Source organism: Scyliorhinus canicula, chromosome 6 (assembly GCF_902713615.1).
Source record: "Scyliorhinus canicula chromosome 6, sScyCan1.1, whole genome shotgun sequence".
In the NCBI taxonomy this organism is placed as follows: domain Eukaryota; kingdom Metazoa; phylum Chordata; class Chondrichthyes; order Carcharhiniformes; family Scyliorhinidae; genus Scyliorhinus; species Scyliorhinus canicula.
In genome coordinates, this window is record NC_052151.1 from 22,528,563 (window position 1) to 22,545,780 (window position 17,218).

The 17,218-nt window shown below is 47.8% G+C and overlaps 1 protein-coding gene across 4 annotated transcripts in view; it reads right to left on the reverse strand.

Annotated features, from left to right (window-relative positions):
• The window catches only part of kif6 (kinesin family member 6), a 683,903-nt gene that overhangs the window by 505,676 nt on the left and 161,009 nt on the right, over positions 1 to 17,218 (reverse strand). For all 4 annotated transcript variants that reach the window (XR_005460902.1, XM_038799042.1, XM_038799041.1 and 1 more), the window contains exons 7-8: positions 7,453 to 7,659; positions 5,604 to 5,747 (exon numbers count right to left, since the gene is read on the reverse strand). Coding sequence is in view for 3 of the 4 variants with exons in the window: in XM_038799042.1 (XP_038654970.1) it covers positions 5,604 to 5,747; positions 7,453 to 7,659 (351 nt within the window). In the remaining variant the exon portion in view is untranslated. The remainder of the gene's footprint in view (positions 1 to 5,603; positions 5,748 to 7,452; positions 7,660 to 17,218) is intronic.

Sequence of the window (17,218 nt, forward strand, 5' to 3'; positions counted from 1 at the left end):
TCTAGGGCATAGATAACTATATGGGGGGGGTTTCGATCAGTAACTTTGCGTTTGACACAAAGATTGGCTGGGTGGTTAATAAAGAGGTTTAGTGTCTTGGGTTACAGGAAGATACAGACGAGATGGGCAGATAAGTGGCAGATGGAATTTAACCCTGAAAAGTGTGAAATGATGCACTTTGGAAGGTGTAATTTGACAAGGAAGTATTCAGTGAACAGCATGACACGAGGAAGTTGAGAGGAATAAAGGGACCTTGGCGTGTTTGTCCATAATCTATGAAGGCAGGAGGGCAGGTTAATAGAGTGGTGAAAAAGGCATACAGGACACTTGCCTTTATCAATCAAGGCATAGATTACATAAGCAGGGCAGTCAGTTTGGGGTTGTATAGAGCTTTAGTGAGGTCAGAGCTGGAGTACTGTGTGCAGTTGTCGTCGCCGCCGTATAGGAAGAATGTGATTGCACTGGAGGCGGTGCAGAGGACATTGAGTAGGATGTTACCTAGGATGAAACATTTAAGTTATGAAGCGAGGTTGAATAGGCTCGGATAAGACTGAGGGGATACCTAATCGAGGTGTACAAGATTATAAAGGGCATGGACAGGGGGATAGGGAGCAGCTGTTCCCCTTAGTTGAAGGGTCAGTCATGAGAGGCCACAAATTCGAAGCGAGGGGCAGGAGGTTTGGGGAGAGGATGTGAGGAAAATCCCTTTTACCCAGAGTGTGGTGATGCTCTGGAATGCACTGCCTGGATGACTCATCATAACATTTAAGGCAATGGGCCAAGTGCTGGTAAATGGAATTAGGTTGGTAGGTTGGGTGTTTTTCGGTGTCGGTGCAGAATCGATGGGCTGAAGGACCTCTTCTGCAGTGTGTGATTCTGTGATTCAGAGTAAGACAAAGACTTTAAGACAGAGACGAGGAAGAATTTCTTCTCTCAGAGGTTAGTGAATCTTCACTGCAGAGAACTGCAGAGGCTGGGTCATTATTAAGTATGTTCAAGACTGAGACAGACAGATTTTTAATCAGTAAAAGAATCAAGGGTTATGGGGATATGGCAGGACAGAGGATTATATTAGATCAGATATGATCTCATTGAATGGCGGATCAGACTCAATGAGTCGAATGGCCTTGTTCTGCTCCTATACCTTATGGTCTTCGCTGGTTGGAGTAATACCTAACAGAAAGGAAGATGATTGTGGTTGTTGGAGGTCAATCATCTCAGTTCCAGTATATCACTGCAGTAGTTCTTGAGGGTACTGCCCTCGGCCTAACCATCTTGAACTGCTTCATCAGTGTGCTTCCCTCCATCATTAGGTCAGAAATAGAGATATTCGCTGATGATTACACAAAGCAGTACATGTCCAAATGCACTAGGGTTTGGGCTGACAAGTGGCAAGTAACATTCACGCCACACAAGTGCCGGACAGTGACTATCTCCAACAAGAGAGCATCTAACCATTGCAGCTTGACATTCAATGGCATTAGCATCACTACATTCTCCACTATCAACATTGGGGGAGGCAATGGCAATATGATATTGTCACTGGACGAGTAATCCAGAGACCCAGGGTAATGTTCTGGAGAGCCAGGTTCGAATCGCATCATGGCAGATCTTGAAATCTTAATTCAATAAAAATCTGGAACTAAAAGTCTAATGTTAACCATGAAAGCATTGTTGATTGTCGTAAATACCCATCTGGTTCACTAATGTCATTTCGGGAACAAGGCCTGCCATCCTTATCTGGGGCGAAATTCTCCGACCCCCACGCAGGGTCGGAGAATCGCCCGAGGCCGCCGAAAATCCCGCCCCCGCCGTGGCAGAAATTCTGCGCCACATGGGAATTGGCGAGGGCGGGAATCACGCTCCGCTGACCAGCATGCCCCCCACGCCGATCGGCGTGCCCCCCGCGGTGATTCTCCGGCCCGCGATGGGCCGAAGTCCCGCCGCTGAGAGGCCAATCCCACCACCGTGGTTTCAACCACCTCTGGTGGCAGGCGGGATCGGCGGCGCGAGCGGGCCCCCGGGGTCCTGGGGAAGGCGCGGGGAGATCGGACCCCGGGGGGTGCCCCCACGGTGGCCAGGCCCGCGATCGGGGCCCACCGATCGGCCGGCGGGCCAGTGCCGTTGGGGCACTCTTATTCTTCCGCCGCCACAACGTCCTCCACCATGGCGGAGGCGGAAGAGAATCCCCCAGCTGCCGCTGACGTCACCACCGGCACATGCGCGAACCGGCGAAGGCCTTTCGGCCAGCCCCGGCGCCGGGCATCAAAGGCCGTTGTTGCCGTTTTGGGCGCCAGTCGGCGTGGTGACAACCGCTCCGGCGTGGACCCAGCCCCTCAATGTGAGGGTTTGGTCCCTAAAGGTGCGGAGAATTCCACACCTTTGGGGAGGCCCGACGCCGGAGTGGTTGGCGCCACTTCGCTACGCCGGGGCCCCCGTCCCGCCGGGTAGGGGAGTATCCCGCCCCTCGTCTTCTGGCCTGGCTACCTGCGACTCCAGACCCACAGCAATGTGATTGACTTTTAAATGTCCTCTGAAATGGCCTCGCAAGCCACTCAGTTCAAGGGTAATTAAGGATAGTCAACAATTGCTGGCCCAGCTAGCGACTGCCGGTGGTGACCTGCAGCCCATGAATGAATTTTTTTTAAATTCTAGACGTTACCATTGACTGAACTGGACTAGTCAAATAAATACTGCGGCTACTGGAACAGGTCAGAGACTAGGAATCCTGCGGCAAATAACTCACCTCCTGACTCGCCAAAGACTATCCACCATCTACAAAGCACAAGTGTGATGGAATATTCTACACTTGCTTGGATGAGTGCTGCTCAACAAGCTTTGTACCATCAAGGGCATATCTGTCCTTTGATTTTTTTGTTTATTCATTTATGGGGTGTGGGCGGCGCTGGCTGGGCCAGCATTTATTGCCCATCTCTGAGGGCAGTTAAGAGTCAAGAGCATTGCTGTGGGTCTGGAGTCACATGTAGGCCAGACCAGGCAAGGACCGCAGATTTCCTTCCCTGAAGGACATTAGTTCACCAGGTGGGTTTTTACGACAATCAACAATCGTTTCATGATCATCTTTAGACTTTTTAATTCCCAGATTTTTATTGAGTTCAAATTCCGCCAACTGCCATGGTGGGATTCGAACACATTGGCATGCTATCCACAAAACATTCACTCCCTCCATCACTGATGCACAGTAGCAGAAATGTGCCCCATCTACAAGGTGCACTGCAGTCTCACCAACTTTCCTTAGAAGTCACCTTCCAAATATACAACAGCTATCATCTTGGAGGACAAGAGCAGCAGGAAGTTCCCCTCCAAGACAGTCACCAACCAAACTTGGATTGCCATTCCTTCACTGTCCATGGGACAAAATCCTGGAACTGCCTCCCTCACAGAACTGTGGATGCACCTACACCACATGGACTGCAACAGTTCAAGAAGGAGCTCTTCGCCACTTTCTCAAGGGCAATTACGATGTGTAATAAATTCTGGCCAAGTCGGCAACTCCCAGTGCTTTGAATAAATAAAGGGCGGTATTCTCCCCCCTGCCGCCGGGTGGGAGAATCGCCGGGGCACCGTGTGAATCGCGCCATGCCGCCCCGACCCCCGCACGCGATTCTCCCACCTGCCCGAAACCAGCGCCGCACGAATCGCGCCGGGCCGCTGGGAGAATCGCTGCAAACAGTTGCTGCCGGCGGGAAATCTGCGGGAACGCTTGGGGGGAGACCTGTGGAGGGGGGGGGGGGGGGGGGGGGGGGGGGGTTGGGTCTCCTTCAACGGGGGGGTCCTCTGAAGGGGTCTGGCCCGCGATCGTCGCCCACTGATCGGCGGGCCGGCCTCTCCCCCCGGGCCTACATTCCGCCGCGGCCGGCCCCTGAACACCCACGCCATATTGCGTCGGGGCCGGCGCGCGTAAGAAGTTCCCCACGCATGCGCAGGATGGCGATGCCCAACTGCGCAAGCGCAGGATTGAGCTGCCCCAACTGCACATGCGCGGGGTGGCGCAGCGCCGCGTAAGGACGCTGGAGTGGCGTGAACCGCTCCAGCGCCATGCTGGCCCCCTGTGGGGGCCATAATAGGTCGTGCCCAGGCCCTGATCGCGCCGTCGTGAAACGCGACGGCCTTCACGACGGCTCAGGCACTTGGTCCACGGAGTGGAGAATCGCCCCCAAAAAGTCCAACTTCACAACGGTGAATGCAAGGTCAAATTTCCTTTTTTCTTGCTTAGCGAAATGCCGTTGAGATGCATTCCAGTACTAGATTGGCCTTGGTGATAACAGCTTTTTATTGACTGTAAACTTGATGCATGGTTAATACTCATATGTCAAAAAACAATTTCCATGTTTGCTAACAAGCACCCATTCACTGTATGCCACTTCAATTAATATGTATATTCATGTTATCTGTCACTCCTTATCCTTCCTTTTCAATTGATTTGCATCTATTGGAACACCATTGATCTCCAATATGCCTATCATAGCTAGACAGCTCATTGCCAACCAATTTAAGAATATGGCTCTAGATGTCACTTGCACCACATCTGAGAAAAATAGGATTGTTATCAATTAACCACAATTAAGAAACTATACCAATTCATTAAATTATTGCATTGGGGCATAGTTAATTCACATTCTGGGGGGTGGACGGGGATTTGAAATGTAACCCATAAACACTGCGTGCAAAGAAAATTTCCCTGTTCCCAGAAAAATCCTTTCAGCTACACTTTGGTAGCAGAACAACGCAATACAGGTACATGGTCATGAAGAGAAACTTCGGGCAAATGTCAAGAGTTTTTTTTTACCCAGAGGGTGAGCAGCAGCCGGAGCGTGTTGCTAAGTTATTATTCTTACTTCAAAAACATAGTGTTTTTTGTGTCTGTCTCTTTAAGACAGGACAGCCAAAAAAAGTCACCTCACATGAGGGACCATCAGGAACCGAGAGTGAATGATCACCCCAAAGTGTGGAGTTCCCTCTTGGAAACAATGCATCCAGCAGCCATGTACTAAATGACCATGTACCTGTGCTTCGTTGTTCTGCTGCCAGAGGGTAGCTGAAAGGATCTTCCTGTGGCCAGCACAGTAGCACAGTGGGTAGCATTGTTGTTTCACAACACCAGGGTCCCAGATTTGATTCCAGGCTTGGGTCACTGAATGTGGAGTCTGAATGTTCTCCCTATGTCTGCGTGGGTTTCCTCCAGATGCTCCGGTTTCCTGCCACAAGTCCCGAAAGATGTGCTGTTAGGTAATTTGGACATCCTGAATTCTCCCTCTGTGTACCCGAACAGGCGCCGGAATGTGGTGACTAGGGGCTTTTCACAGTAATCTCATTGCAGTGTTAATGTAAGCCTACATCTGACAATAAAGATTATTATTAAACCTGTAAGGCTGCTCCAAGGCAGTTCTGTTCTGCAAACCTCCTATGCCAGGATACACTTTATTACTAAATATCTTCTTGTTCCTAACAGAGTTTGAAGTCTCTTGACAGTGTCAGAAATGTACATAACAAAAAATATGAAGACACATGGGTCAAAGGCCCTCCTTCAAACCTATTTTCTAAACACTACATTGAGTCGAATGAAAACAATATGAACCTGCCTCCAAGTTCCTTTTATCCACAGATAATGTTGCCACCATAGTTGTCATGCAGTTTCCTCCCAGGCTGTCCCTCAGAACAGATGTCATCATTGAGTTTCGATAAGGGATGTGTGCGCGATTCTTTTCTGCAAGTGCGATAATAACCTGGAATTTAAACAAACAATTTCAAATTTGCTCCTTAATGCATAGAATCAACAAACAAATTCCCATGAGGAAATCGGAAAAGGCAGATTGCTTCATTAGTCACATTTCTGCCCATCATCTTTTTCTAAGACTAGTTCAATTCTGTGCCAGACAAGAATGATACATGTCACATTGGCAAAGTGCAAGGCTTGGTAGGGAAGGCGAGGCTGTCAATCTAATGCAGCAATAATGAAGTTCCATGTCAGGAAGTTATTGTCAGCAGTTTGATGTAAAATTATGATAGTAGGAAAATGGTAAACCAATGGAAAGATTATAAGAAATACCCAGACAAGTGAGGCCATCTGGCTGTGACAGTCCTCAGCTATGGCCATATCCTTTAGCACAAAGGTTTAGAACATCACATTCTACTTCCAATTAAATCCAATGCTTGTAAAACAGGTGCAGATTTTACAGCAACCCACCATAGTGTTTGAAGGCAGGGAAGGGGGGTGTGGGTGGCATGTAAAATAGACTGTATGGCCAGCCCACAGACCTCCACCCATCCCCAGTCCTGTTCCCCTTATTAAAGTGGGGGCTGGTAAGGTGTCAGACAGCCTATCAGCCCTTAAGCCCAGCAAGATCCTTATGTGGGACAATGAACTGTCACTTAAAAGCCTCATTCCACCTCTGTTGCAATTAGCCGGCCAGCGGGTGAAGGTGGAAGGAATGGGAGGGTGTTAGCTTCTTTGTTTGGTCCCCTGTGCCAATTAGGGGCAACCACCACCAAGATGGTTGCCCCCCCACCCCCTCACCCCAACCCCACTTTGTAGCACCCCCTGTCCTCTATCTATAAAAATAGTTACCATATATACTCGCGTAACTTTCGATCTCGCGTATCATGCGACCCCTAAATTTTCGTCCCCAAAACATGATTTTATGGTATACCTCATGTATCATGCGAGTGACTTTTTTGGAAATTAATTTTGGAAACTAAAACTTCCAAATGGTATCATTGTGTGTGGTTTCTGCAGAGTTGATTCTGCTGTGAAAGCTGTTCGCGATTCGAACAGCTTTCCAGCTGGCTTTACTCGCGTTGTTCAGCCACTTGCCGTTTCATTCATAAAACATGAATGGAAACGTCAAGTGGCTGAACATCTTCCCATCAGAATGCTGTGGTCACCATCAGTAGTATTCTGATGGGAAGATGGGAAGAGTGGATTCTGCTGTGAAAGCTGTTCGCGATTCGAACAGCTTTCCAGCTGGCTTTACTAGCGTCGTTCAGCCACTTGCCGTTTCCATTCATAAAAACATGAATGGAAACGTCAAGTGGCTGAACATCTTCCCATCAGAATGCTGTGGTCAAAATCTGAAGAGTAGTATTCTGATGGGAAGATGTTCAGCCACTTGACGTTTCCATTCATGTTTTTATGAATGGAAACGGCAAGTGGCTGAACGACGCTAGTAAAGCCAGCTGGATGCTATGTGACTTATCTTGGCCAGCATTTCACACCTGCGATTTTTGTACCTCGCGTATCATGTGACCCCCGAAATTTAGGCTTCAAATTATGTGCTCAAAAGTCGCATGTTACGCGAGTATATACGGTACTATGTTATTTGTCTATAATACATAAGTTGACTGGTTAATATAATGATAACAATGATTACATTTTCCATTTTTTACTTTTTTTTTAGAAGAAAAATAGTTTGGTGTGGTATCCAACTGTACCTGTTCCAGGTATGTCAGGGACAAATTAATGTATTTAGCTTCAGTCAATAGCTGTCCTCCTACTCCAGTCTTTGTAACACGCTCCGAGCCAGCCAGGTCCACCAGGTGTAATTTGGATCGCCGGATAGTGGCCGAGCCTGGCTCCCGACTGGAAACATGAATGGTGAAAATGCAGTGGGAACGAGTTGAGGCCTGGTTCATAGGAGTCTGATAAATGAGAACAGGAAAAACAAATATTAGATGCCCTGATTATTATTAGAGGATCCAGAAGCCCTACAGTGCATAAGGAGGCCATTTGGCCCATCAACCTTGGCTTTGTCAGAGGGAAGTCAGGCTTAACAAATTTGATAGCATTCTTTGATAAAGTGATCGATTGTGTGGATGAAGATAGTGCGGTTCATGTAACTTGTATAGATTTTGGCAAAGCCTTTGACCCTTGGGAGACTGATTGAAGGTCATGGAATTCAAGGAAACGTGGCGAGATGATCCGAAAATGACTTAGTAATAGGACACAAAGTGTGGTGTTTAAGTAACTGGAGGCCGGTGTCCAATGGTGTACCAAAGAGGCAGTGCTGGGGCCCTTATTTTGAAGGCATGTGGGACACTTGCCTTTATAAGTCTCCGTATAACCTCCATATCTGTGGACTGTGGGAGGAATCCAAAGCTCCCAGAGGAAACCCCCGCAGACATGGGGAGGATGTGCAAAAACCACACAGACACTCATCCAAGGTTGGAATTGAACCTGGCTCCCAGGCACCGTGAGGCAGCAGTGCTAATCACTTTGCCACCGTGTCACCCCAAAAAGGTTACTCATTCCTTAAAAACAAAGAAACTTTAGTTTTCACATCTATAAATAACCATGAATTATTGGAACACAGACTTGAAAAAAACATTGTGCCCTGGTGGTCTAGCTCTACCCTGTTGTGTATTAGGTCCATGCTCCAGGGCCTACCTTCAGTTTCTTGTTTCCCATGACCAGTTGGAGTTCACCTGCATCGTTTTCCAGGCCAGAAAATTGCATCAACACCAAAAAACTATTACAATAAGTATTGCAAGTAAACCATTCTCTTCCTCTTTCATCTGACATAAATCCAAATGTCTGAGAATTGTCATGATACAGTTCCCTCCATTGGATTTTGAGCAGATATGGGCAGCTGTGACATTGGGGTTACAACACTTAGGTAAAGGATGACTACGCAGGAGCTTCTTTATGTAAATGTCCTACCACATGCCCCACGTGGTGTCTAGAATAAATCTGCCTATAACATGCAAGGTAAATAGCTACTCATTGTGCACATCTGGAAATGACTCCTGAGTTCACTTGGTTGTTTTGACCTTGGGTACCGTGCTCAGGGTTTTGATAGTGCTACGTGTATACCATGCAATAATATTCATTTTTCATCGAACAAAAATATCCCATACTGCAAAACTACAGAATGCTTTCAATGCAGCTGCATATCTATCATAAGAGGTAGCTGACAAGTTGGGAGGTCCATGACATTTAATGCACATCCATTTATTTAGCAGTGAGATGAAGCCAGATCTTAAATTGAGGGGTCCTCTCAACACATTTAACATACTGGGTAAACAAATCCAGACATCCCTGGATGACAAAAGAGGTAAGAGTTTAAGAAGAAAAAGTATGCTTACAACAGATGTCAAGTGAATAATACAATGAAGAACCAGGTTTGAAATGGGAAGTGAAAAGCAAATAAAAGAAGCAAAAAGGGAGGATGAAAAGGGACTGGCAGTTACCATAGAAGGGAAACCAAATGTCTGCTATAGATAGTAAGAGTGATCGTAGTAATAGTAAACCGGTGGTGAGAGGAGGAATAGGGTCGATTAGGCACCAAAAAGAGGACTTAAACAAGGAGGCAGGCGGAAAAGCTGAGGTATTAAATTAATAATTTGCATCGGTGTTTACCAAGAAAGAAAATGATACACAGGTTATGGTGAAAGAGGAGGTATCAATAAACATTAAAGGAGTAAAAATTTCTGAGGAGGTATTACTTAGGTTGACTTACTTAAAAATGAATAATGGCACCTGGAGCAGGTGAGATACATCCATGGATACTGAGGAAAGTGGGAATGAAAATTGCAGAGGCAATGGACTGAGGAGTGGTTGCAGAAGACTTGAGAATTCAAAATGTTGCATCTTTGGTCAAAAAAAGAATGTAAAGATAAGCCCAGCAACTACAAACCAGTCAGTTTAACTTTGGTGGTGGGGAAATGTCTCGAAAACAATAAGTCAAGATAAACCTAAACAGTGACATGGACAAATATGGGTTAATTAAGGAAAGCTTGCATAGATTTGTTCAGGAAAAATTATGTTATTTTATAATAATCTTTATTAGTGGCACAAGTAGGCTTACATTAAACTGCAATGAAGTTACTGTGAAAATCCCCGAGTCGCTACATTCTGACGCCTGCACGGGTACACAGAAGGAGAATTCAGAATGTTCAGGTCACCTAACAAGCACGTCTTTCGGAACTTGTGAGAGTAAACCGGAGCACCCGGAGGAAACCCACGCGGACTCCGCACAGACGGTGACCTAAGCTGGGAATTGAACTCGGTGCTGTGAAGCAACAGTGCTAACCCACTGTGCGACCGTGCCATCCGTGGAGTCTGGAGGGGAATGCGGGTACGGGGGTGCATGGACGGTGAGTAGTGAATGTGCTAGAGTGCCTAGTCATTCATATACAGAACTGGTGCAAATGTTGTCAGTGAACATAGACAGGATGCCATCTAATTCTGCCCATGTCTATTGTCCACTTCTGGCCTGCCGTCCAGCGGCAGTGCTTGGGGACCTCCAGCCTAACCCGCACAATCCTGCCAGGAAGATATCTGACGGGCAGGATTCAGGTTACTCTCACATCTGCCTGAAATTCTTAAGATGGGTTCAGTGGCGGGCAGCACGGTGGCGCAGTGTGTTAGACGGGCTGCCTCACGGCGCCGAGGTCCCAGGTTCAATCCCGGCTCTGGGTCACTGTTGTGTGAAGTTTGCACATTCTCCCCGTGTTTGCTTGGGTTGCGCCCCCACAACCCAAAGATGTGCAAGGTAGGTGGATTGAACACGCTAAATTGCCCCTTAATTGGAAAAAAATGAATTGGGTACATTAAATTTATTAAAACAAAGATGGGCTCAGTGGGTTCACTGCAGTGAGCTAAACATCCAAATGTTTCAAGTTTTGTATCATTTGCAAAGCTCATAAAATTGTCAAAACACAGCTATTCAAACCCCATTTGAAGGAATAATGCTTGTAAGTGCTGCTAAAAACTGTCCAAAATAAACAAATAACCATTCAAAAACCTTTTCAAAATATAATGCTATTAACTGCTCATAACTGGTCTTAAAATTGTCAATCAAAACAAAGCTCAGTCTCCTTGGCATCTGTGTTAACTCCTGTTGAGCTGAATCCATTGGTAAAAGTTTGGAGTTCAGCCAAGCATTCATAATGGAAGTCTACAGAAGATTTGTGTCAACAAAGGCTTCAGAGCTAAATACATTAGAATCTTTGAGGTTTTACAACAGATGGGCATCTCGATGACTCAAAGGGTTCACCAGATGGATCACCAGATTCACCAGATGGCAAATAATACATTACAGCCTTTTGAAGTTTGCTGAACAGATTGCTAGCTGTTCCACTGGCTTCAAAGATTTAACAGGTGACTTGACTGTGAATCAACATTAAGAGTAATGCAATCAACATGAAGATTAAAGCACATGCTTAAAATTACACTTTAAGCTGAATTCAATCCTGTTGAATGCACTACTTCCAATGGATAATCTACTTTAATACATGTGAACATAATGTCAATTTAAAGGTCATTTAACTTTTAAAAGAAAAGCACTATCATCAATGGCTGCATTACAAACACATTTAAATTATACTACACCATAAAATAATTACATATGAAGCTGTCAATAACTTTAAACTTACCTGTCAAAATGTTCCTGACTCCAGAACCTTATGACCGTATGTGGTTCACACGAAAATCACCCACCTTGCCAAAAATGTCAAATCCAGGGAATATAAAAATGAGATGGGCAGCAACAGTTACAACATCAGTTTTTATATGGGCATTGGGTAGTGACCTATCTTGCTTCCTGCCCAATCAGAATGACGGCCAGCAGGAATCAGGTGGCAAATTCAAAATTCTGATCTCACGAGAATCATAGAATTTACAGTGCAGAAGGCCATTTGGGCCCATCGAGTCTGTATTGGCCTTGGAAAGAGCACCCCTACCCAAGCCCATACCTCCACTCTATCCCCGTAACCCCACCTAACCTTTTTGGACACTGAGGGCAATCATGTCCCTGATCTAGCAAAATGAAAACTTGCAATTAACTAATGCATATAGTTTTGAACAGAGCCATGTGCCTCAAAGTTTTTTGCTGGGATTTTTTTTCTTCCAAAGTAGAGCTGCTGTGTAAAGGACAATTATTTTACTCTGTTCCATGGGTAGGAACTCGTAGTGGAATCCCAGAACTATGGGCTAGATTATGCTGGGACACTGGGCAGGTCCTGCACCTGTACGTCAACAATCTTCGGATCGAGCCAGATAAAACACATCAACAGGAGCTCGGTTAATTTCCAGTGCGAGTGTGAGGCCGTCAGCCACTCGATCAGAGTTGGATGGCGGAATGTCTCGCCTCCATGGTCATTGGCAATGGTGCAGAAAAAGGGGCTCCCTGACACAGAACTGAGTATATACAGGATTGCTTCAAGCTCTGCAGGGTAATTAGTCCATTGAGTAGTTTGCAGGCTTCTAAGGTGAGTGCAGTTTGAGTTCAGCTGTCTCCAAAGCTTGGCACTGATCAGATGTGCCAATCACTTTTAACCTGAATAAGTTAACCACTTATGCGCATGGAAACGTTGTCTAGTTGTTGCATGTTTCCGTCCAGAGATGCCCCATTGGAAATGAGGAGAGAGGCAGGGGGAGAGAAGGCCAAAACCAGCTGCTAGATTCAACGAGGACTCTATCAAAGCCCTCCTAGGTGTGTCTCCGACTGACATGAGCAGCTTGATGGCTACCTTGCTAAGAGGAGGAAGCCAAACAAGACACATGCAGCTTGGGAGAAGATGTCCATGGAGGTCAGCAGTGTTGAGCTGGGTCAAATGAAATGGTCACAATGCTAGAAAAAGGCTCAATGGCCCAATGAGTTTGGCCAGGGTGAGTAAGCCTTTTAGTATGTGCAATTTTATGCCAGTGTGCCACAGGATCCGCTCATGAATGCAAGAGAAAAGTCACTTTGACTGGATCTCAAAGTTGGCATGATTCAACAGCTGTCTTCGACAATGTTATTGTGCATTTAAAGCTTTGGTCCATAGAACATAGAACAGTACAGCACAGAACATGCCGCTTCGGCCATCGATGTTGTGCCGAGCCTTGTCCAAAACCAAGATCAAGCTATCCCATTCCCTGTCATTCTGGTGTGCCTATCCAATAACCGCTTGAAAGTTCCTAAGTGTCCCGATTCCACTATCACAGCAGGCAGTCCATTCCACACACCATAACCACTCTCTGAGTAAAGAACCTACCTCGGACATGCCCTCCTATATCTCGCACCCTGAACCTTATAATTATGACCCCTTGTAACAGCTACACTTGCCTGAGGAATCGTCTCTGAACGTCCACTCTATCCCCTCATCATCTTATAAACCTCTATTAAGTTGTCTGTCATCCTCCTCCGCTCCAAACAGAAAAGCCCTAGCTCCCTCAACCTTTCCTCATAAGAACCTATCCTCCAAACCAGCAGCATCCTGGTAAATCTCCTTTGCAGCCTTTCAATTGCTTCCACATCCTTCCATTTGTGAGGTGACCAGAAACTGCACAACATACTACACAATGTCCCATCTCACCAGGGTCATGTACAGTTGCAGTCATAAATCCACGGCTCAATAAACTCAAACCCCCCTGTTAATAAATGCTAACACACTATAGGCCTTCTTCCACGGCTCTATCCACTTGAGTGCAACCTTCAGAGACCTGTGGACATGAACCCCAAGATATCTCTGTTTCCTCCACATTCCTCAGAACTCTGCCTGGTGATCCGGTAATCCGCATTCAAATTTTTCCTGCCAAAATGAATCACCTTGCACTTATCAGGGTTAAACTCCATCTGCCATTTTCGGCCCAGCTCTGCATCCTATCAATGTCTCTTTGCAACCTACAACAGCCCTCCACCTCATCCACTACTCCACCATCTTGGTGTCATAAGCAAATTTGCTGACCAACCCTTCAGCCCCCTCCTCCAAGTCATTGATAAAAATCACAAATAGCGGTGGGTGGTTGGCAGAATGAGCACAGCATCCAGGCTAGCATGCAGTTAGGTAATAATAGGTAGACAGCATGTCATAAAATAATCTGAAACTATTATGATTGCAATCACATCATTTCAGGAGAAGCAACACCACAATGTCTCTCTTTTTCTCTCTCTCTCTCTCTCTCTCACTCTCTCCTCTCCTCTCTCACCCTCTCTCTGATACTTTGTAGCCCTCGGAGATGGCCAGGAACTCAGCATAGAACTCAGCAGCTGAAAAAAGGCCTTTAAACTCGAATGATTTTCAAAGAGATAGTCTGCTCATTCAAATTAGCACTTCACTCAGTAACAGGTCTACTCACTACTAAGTTGAGGTTCAGGGTTCAGCTGAGGTTCCAAACCTTCCAATCCAGCTGCCCCTTAAACAAGGGAAACCACACATGGCATGATTTGGATTTCTAAGACATATTACAGTGATCACATCATATTATGGCAATCAATTAGGTCGTTAACAACCGTAAATACGACTTCCGGTGGGCGGCAATGACGTAGGAAGCCGCACATTGGGAGCTCCCGATTCAAACGGACTTTTCGGCTCTTTTTAGAGCCCAAAACTGAATTTTTTCGACGTCTCCCGGTGGGAAGAAGGTGTGGTGGATCAACTTTCTCTCCACATTCATGACTCGAATCGGGCGGAGTGGAAAGGGGGAAAAAACGGCAGCAGCTCCCAGAAAAAACGGGGGAAGGATTCCAAGATGGTGGCCGGCGAGCACCAGAGGAGTGGAGGCTGTGGGCGCAGGAGCAGCAAGCTGCAAGCTGCTCTCCTGCGCTGTTTTGCAGATTTTAAGGCTGAGGTGCTGCAAGAAACGAAATAAAAAGCTTTCGGAGATTCAGACGACCCAGGGTGCTGCCATCCAGGCGTTGCAGGCGCAGGCCGCTGAACGAGAGGAGGAGGCCGTGGTCCTCGTGAGTAAGGTGTGAGGGGGCACGAGGGCACTCCATAAGAAGTGGCAAGACCGCTTCGAGGAGCTTGATTTCTGCATGAGGCGGAAGAATCTGAGGATCTTGGGCCTTGCGGAGGGGCTGGAGGGGGTCGGATCTGACAACCTACGTGGCCCACGATGCTGAACTCACTAGACTGGGGGCAGGATCTTTCCATCTGCCCCTGGAGCTGCAGGGAGCCCACAGAGTACTGCCAGGAGGCCTAAGGAGAACGAACCCCCGCGTGCGGTGCTGGTGCGGTTCCACCGGTTCAGTGATCGGGAGTGTGTGCTGCGCTGGTCCAGAGGGTGAAGAGCAGCAATTGGGAGAATGGGGTAGTACGGATCTACCAGGATTGGAGTGCGGAGGTGGCTAAGCGCAGTCTGGATTAATCGGATGAAGGAGGTGCTCTATAAGAAGAAAATAAAGTTTGGATGTTTGCAGCCTGCGCGCATTGTGGGTAACTTATTCGGAGCGGCAATTATTATTTTGATTCCTGAAGGGGGCGTGGGCCTTCGTGCGGACGGAGAAGCTGGACTCGAACTAGGGGTTGGGGGTTGCTGGGGTCGGTTGTAATGCTTTATTGCTGGTTTCTGCTGTTGCTGTGTTTTTTCTGTACTTTTGTATTTTGATATGGTTATTTATTGGGGTGGTGTTCTGTTTTTTTGTTGGGGGGCATTGTTTGAGTTTTGTATTTTGCGGGGGGGAGTTGGGGGGGTTTGTTGTATTCTGTATAGGGTTGGGGGTGTGGAGTGGGGCTGGTATTTGGAGCTGCGACAGAAGGGTGTGGTGGGGCAGTGCGGAAAGCGCGGGCTCTCCTCTGGTTTCCCGCGTTGCGGGGCTGGGGGATGGAGGATGATGACGGGAGGGGGGGGCCTTAACTGGTTCCTCCCCACGTTGGAGCGGTGCCTTGAGGAGGACATGGATGGGGGATGATCCCACTTTGGGAGGGGTCGGGTTTTTGGCGGGAGTTTCCGGGGTCAGCAGAAGTTAGCCGACCCACGGAAGTACAATGGAGGACGGTTCGCGGCTAGGAGGGTTCCTAGCCCTGGGGGGGGGAGGAAGGGGGGGAAAGGGGAATACCGGGTTGCTGCTGGCAAGGGTCGGAAGGAGCTGGTGTGGGCCGGGGGACAGATGGTGAGGTGTTGTCGCCGTGAAGGCAGTGATTCGTGGGGAGCTGATATCCAATCCAGGCACACAGGAGAGGAGTGAGAGGAGTGAGAGGGATAGACTGGTGGGGAAGATCTGGAGGTAGATAAGGGGTACGCTGGAGGGGCCCAGAGGAGGGATTGTTGGGGAGAGGCGCAGCCTTACAGGCTAAATTTGATTTGTTGACCACTAGAAAGGCAGAGGCACAGTGGAGGAAGGCACTAGGGGCAGTGTATGAACATGGTGAAAAGGCGAGTAGGATGCTGGCTCAGTCAAGCTCCGCAAGCGGGATTTGGCTAGGGAAATTGCTGGAGTGAGAGATAAGAGTGGGAATTGTGGTGCGGAAAGGGGTAGAGGTGAATGAGGTCTTTCAAGGATTTTACGGGGAACTGTACCGGTCGGAGCCAACAGTGGAGAGGAGGGGAATGGAGAGTTTTCTCGACGGGCTATCTTTCCAGAAGGTGCAGGAGGAGCAAGTGGAGGGGTTGGGGGCGTCGATTGAGCTGGAGAGCTGGTTAAGGGGATCGGGCCAGATGCAGTCAGGGAAGACGCCGGGGCCGGATGGGTTCCCGGTGGAGTTTTATAAAAAGTTTGTGGACCTAGTGGGCCCCCCTGCTGGTGCGGACACTTAATGAACCATGGGAAGGGGGGACTTTGCCCCCGACGATGTCGCGGGCGCTGATTTCTTAATCTTAAAGAGGGACAAGGACCCCCAGCAGTGTGGTTCATACAGGCCCATATCTCTCCTTAATGTGGATGCCAAGGTGCTGGCAAAGATCCTGGCCACCAGGATAGAGGACTGTGTGCTAGGGGTTGTACACGAGGACCAGACAGATTTTGTTAAGGGAAGGCAGCTGAACACGAATGTGTGGAGGTTGTTGAATGTCATCATGATGCCGGCGATTGAGGGGGAGGCTGAGATAGTGGTGGCGCTGGATGCGGTAAAGGCCCTTCGATAGAGTGGAGTGGGGGTACTTATGGGAGGTGTTGGGGAGGTTGGATTTGGTGATGGGTTTATTAGATGGGTGAAGCTGCTATATGAGGCCCTGATGGCGTGTGTGGCCACGAATGGGAGGAAGTCGGAGTACTTCCGGCTTTACCGAGGGACCAGCAGGGTTGCCCCCTGTCCCCCTTGTTGTTTGCATTGGCAATTGAACCGTTGGCGATGGCGTTGAGGGATTCAGGGAGGTGGAGGGATTTGGTGCAGGGTGGGGAGGAACATAGGGCGTCGTTGTATGCCGATGACCTGCTACTGTATGTGGTGGACCCGGTGGGAGGGATGCCGGGAGTGATGGAGCTGCTAGCTGGAGTTTGGGACCTTTTCAGGCTATAAACTAAATCTAGGCAAGAGTGAGGTGTTTGTGGTGCAC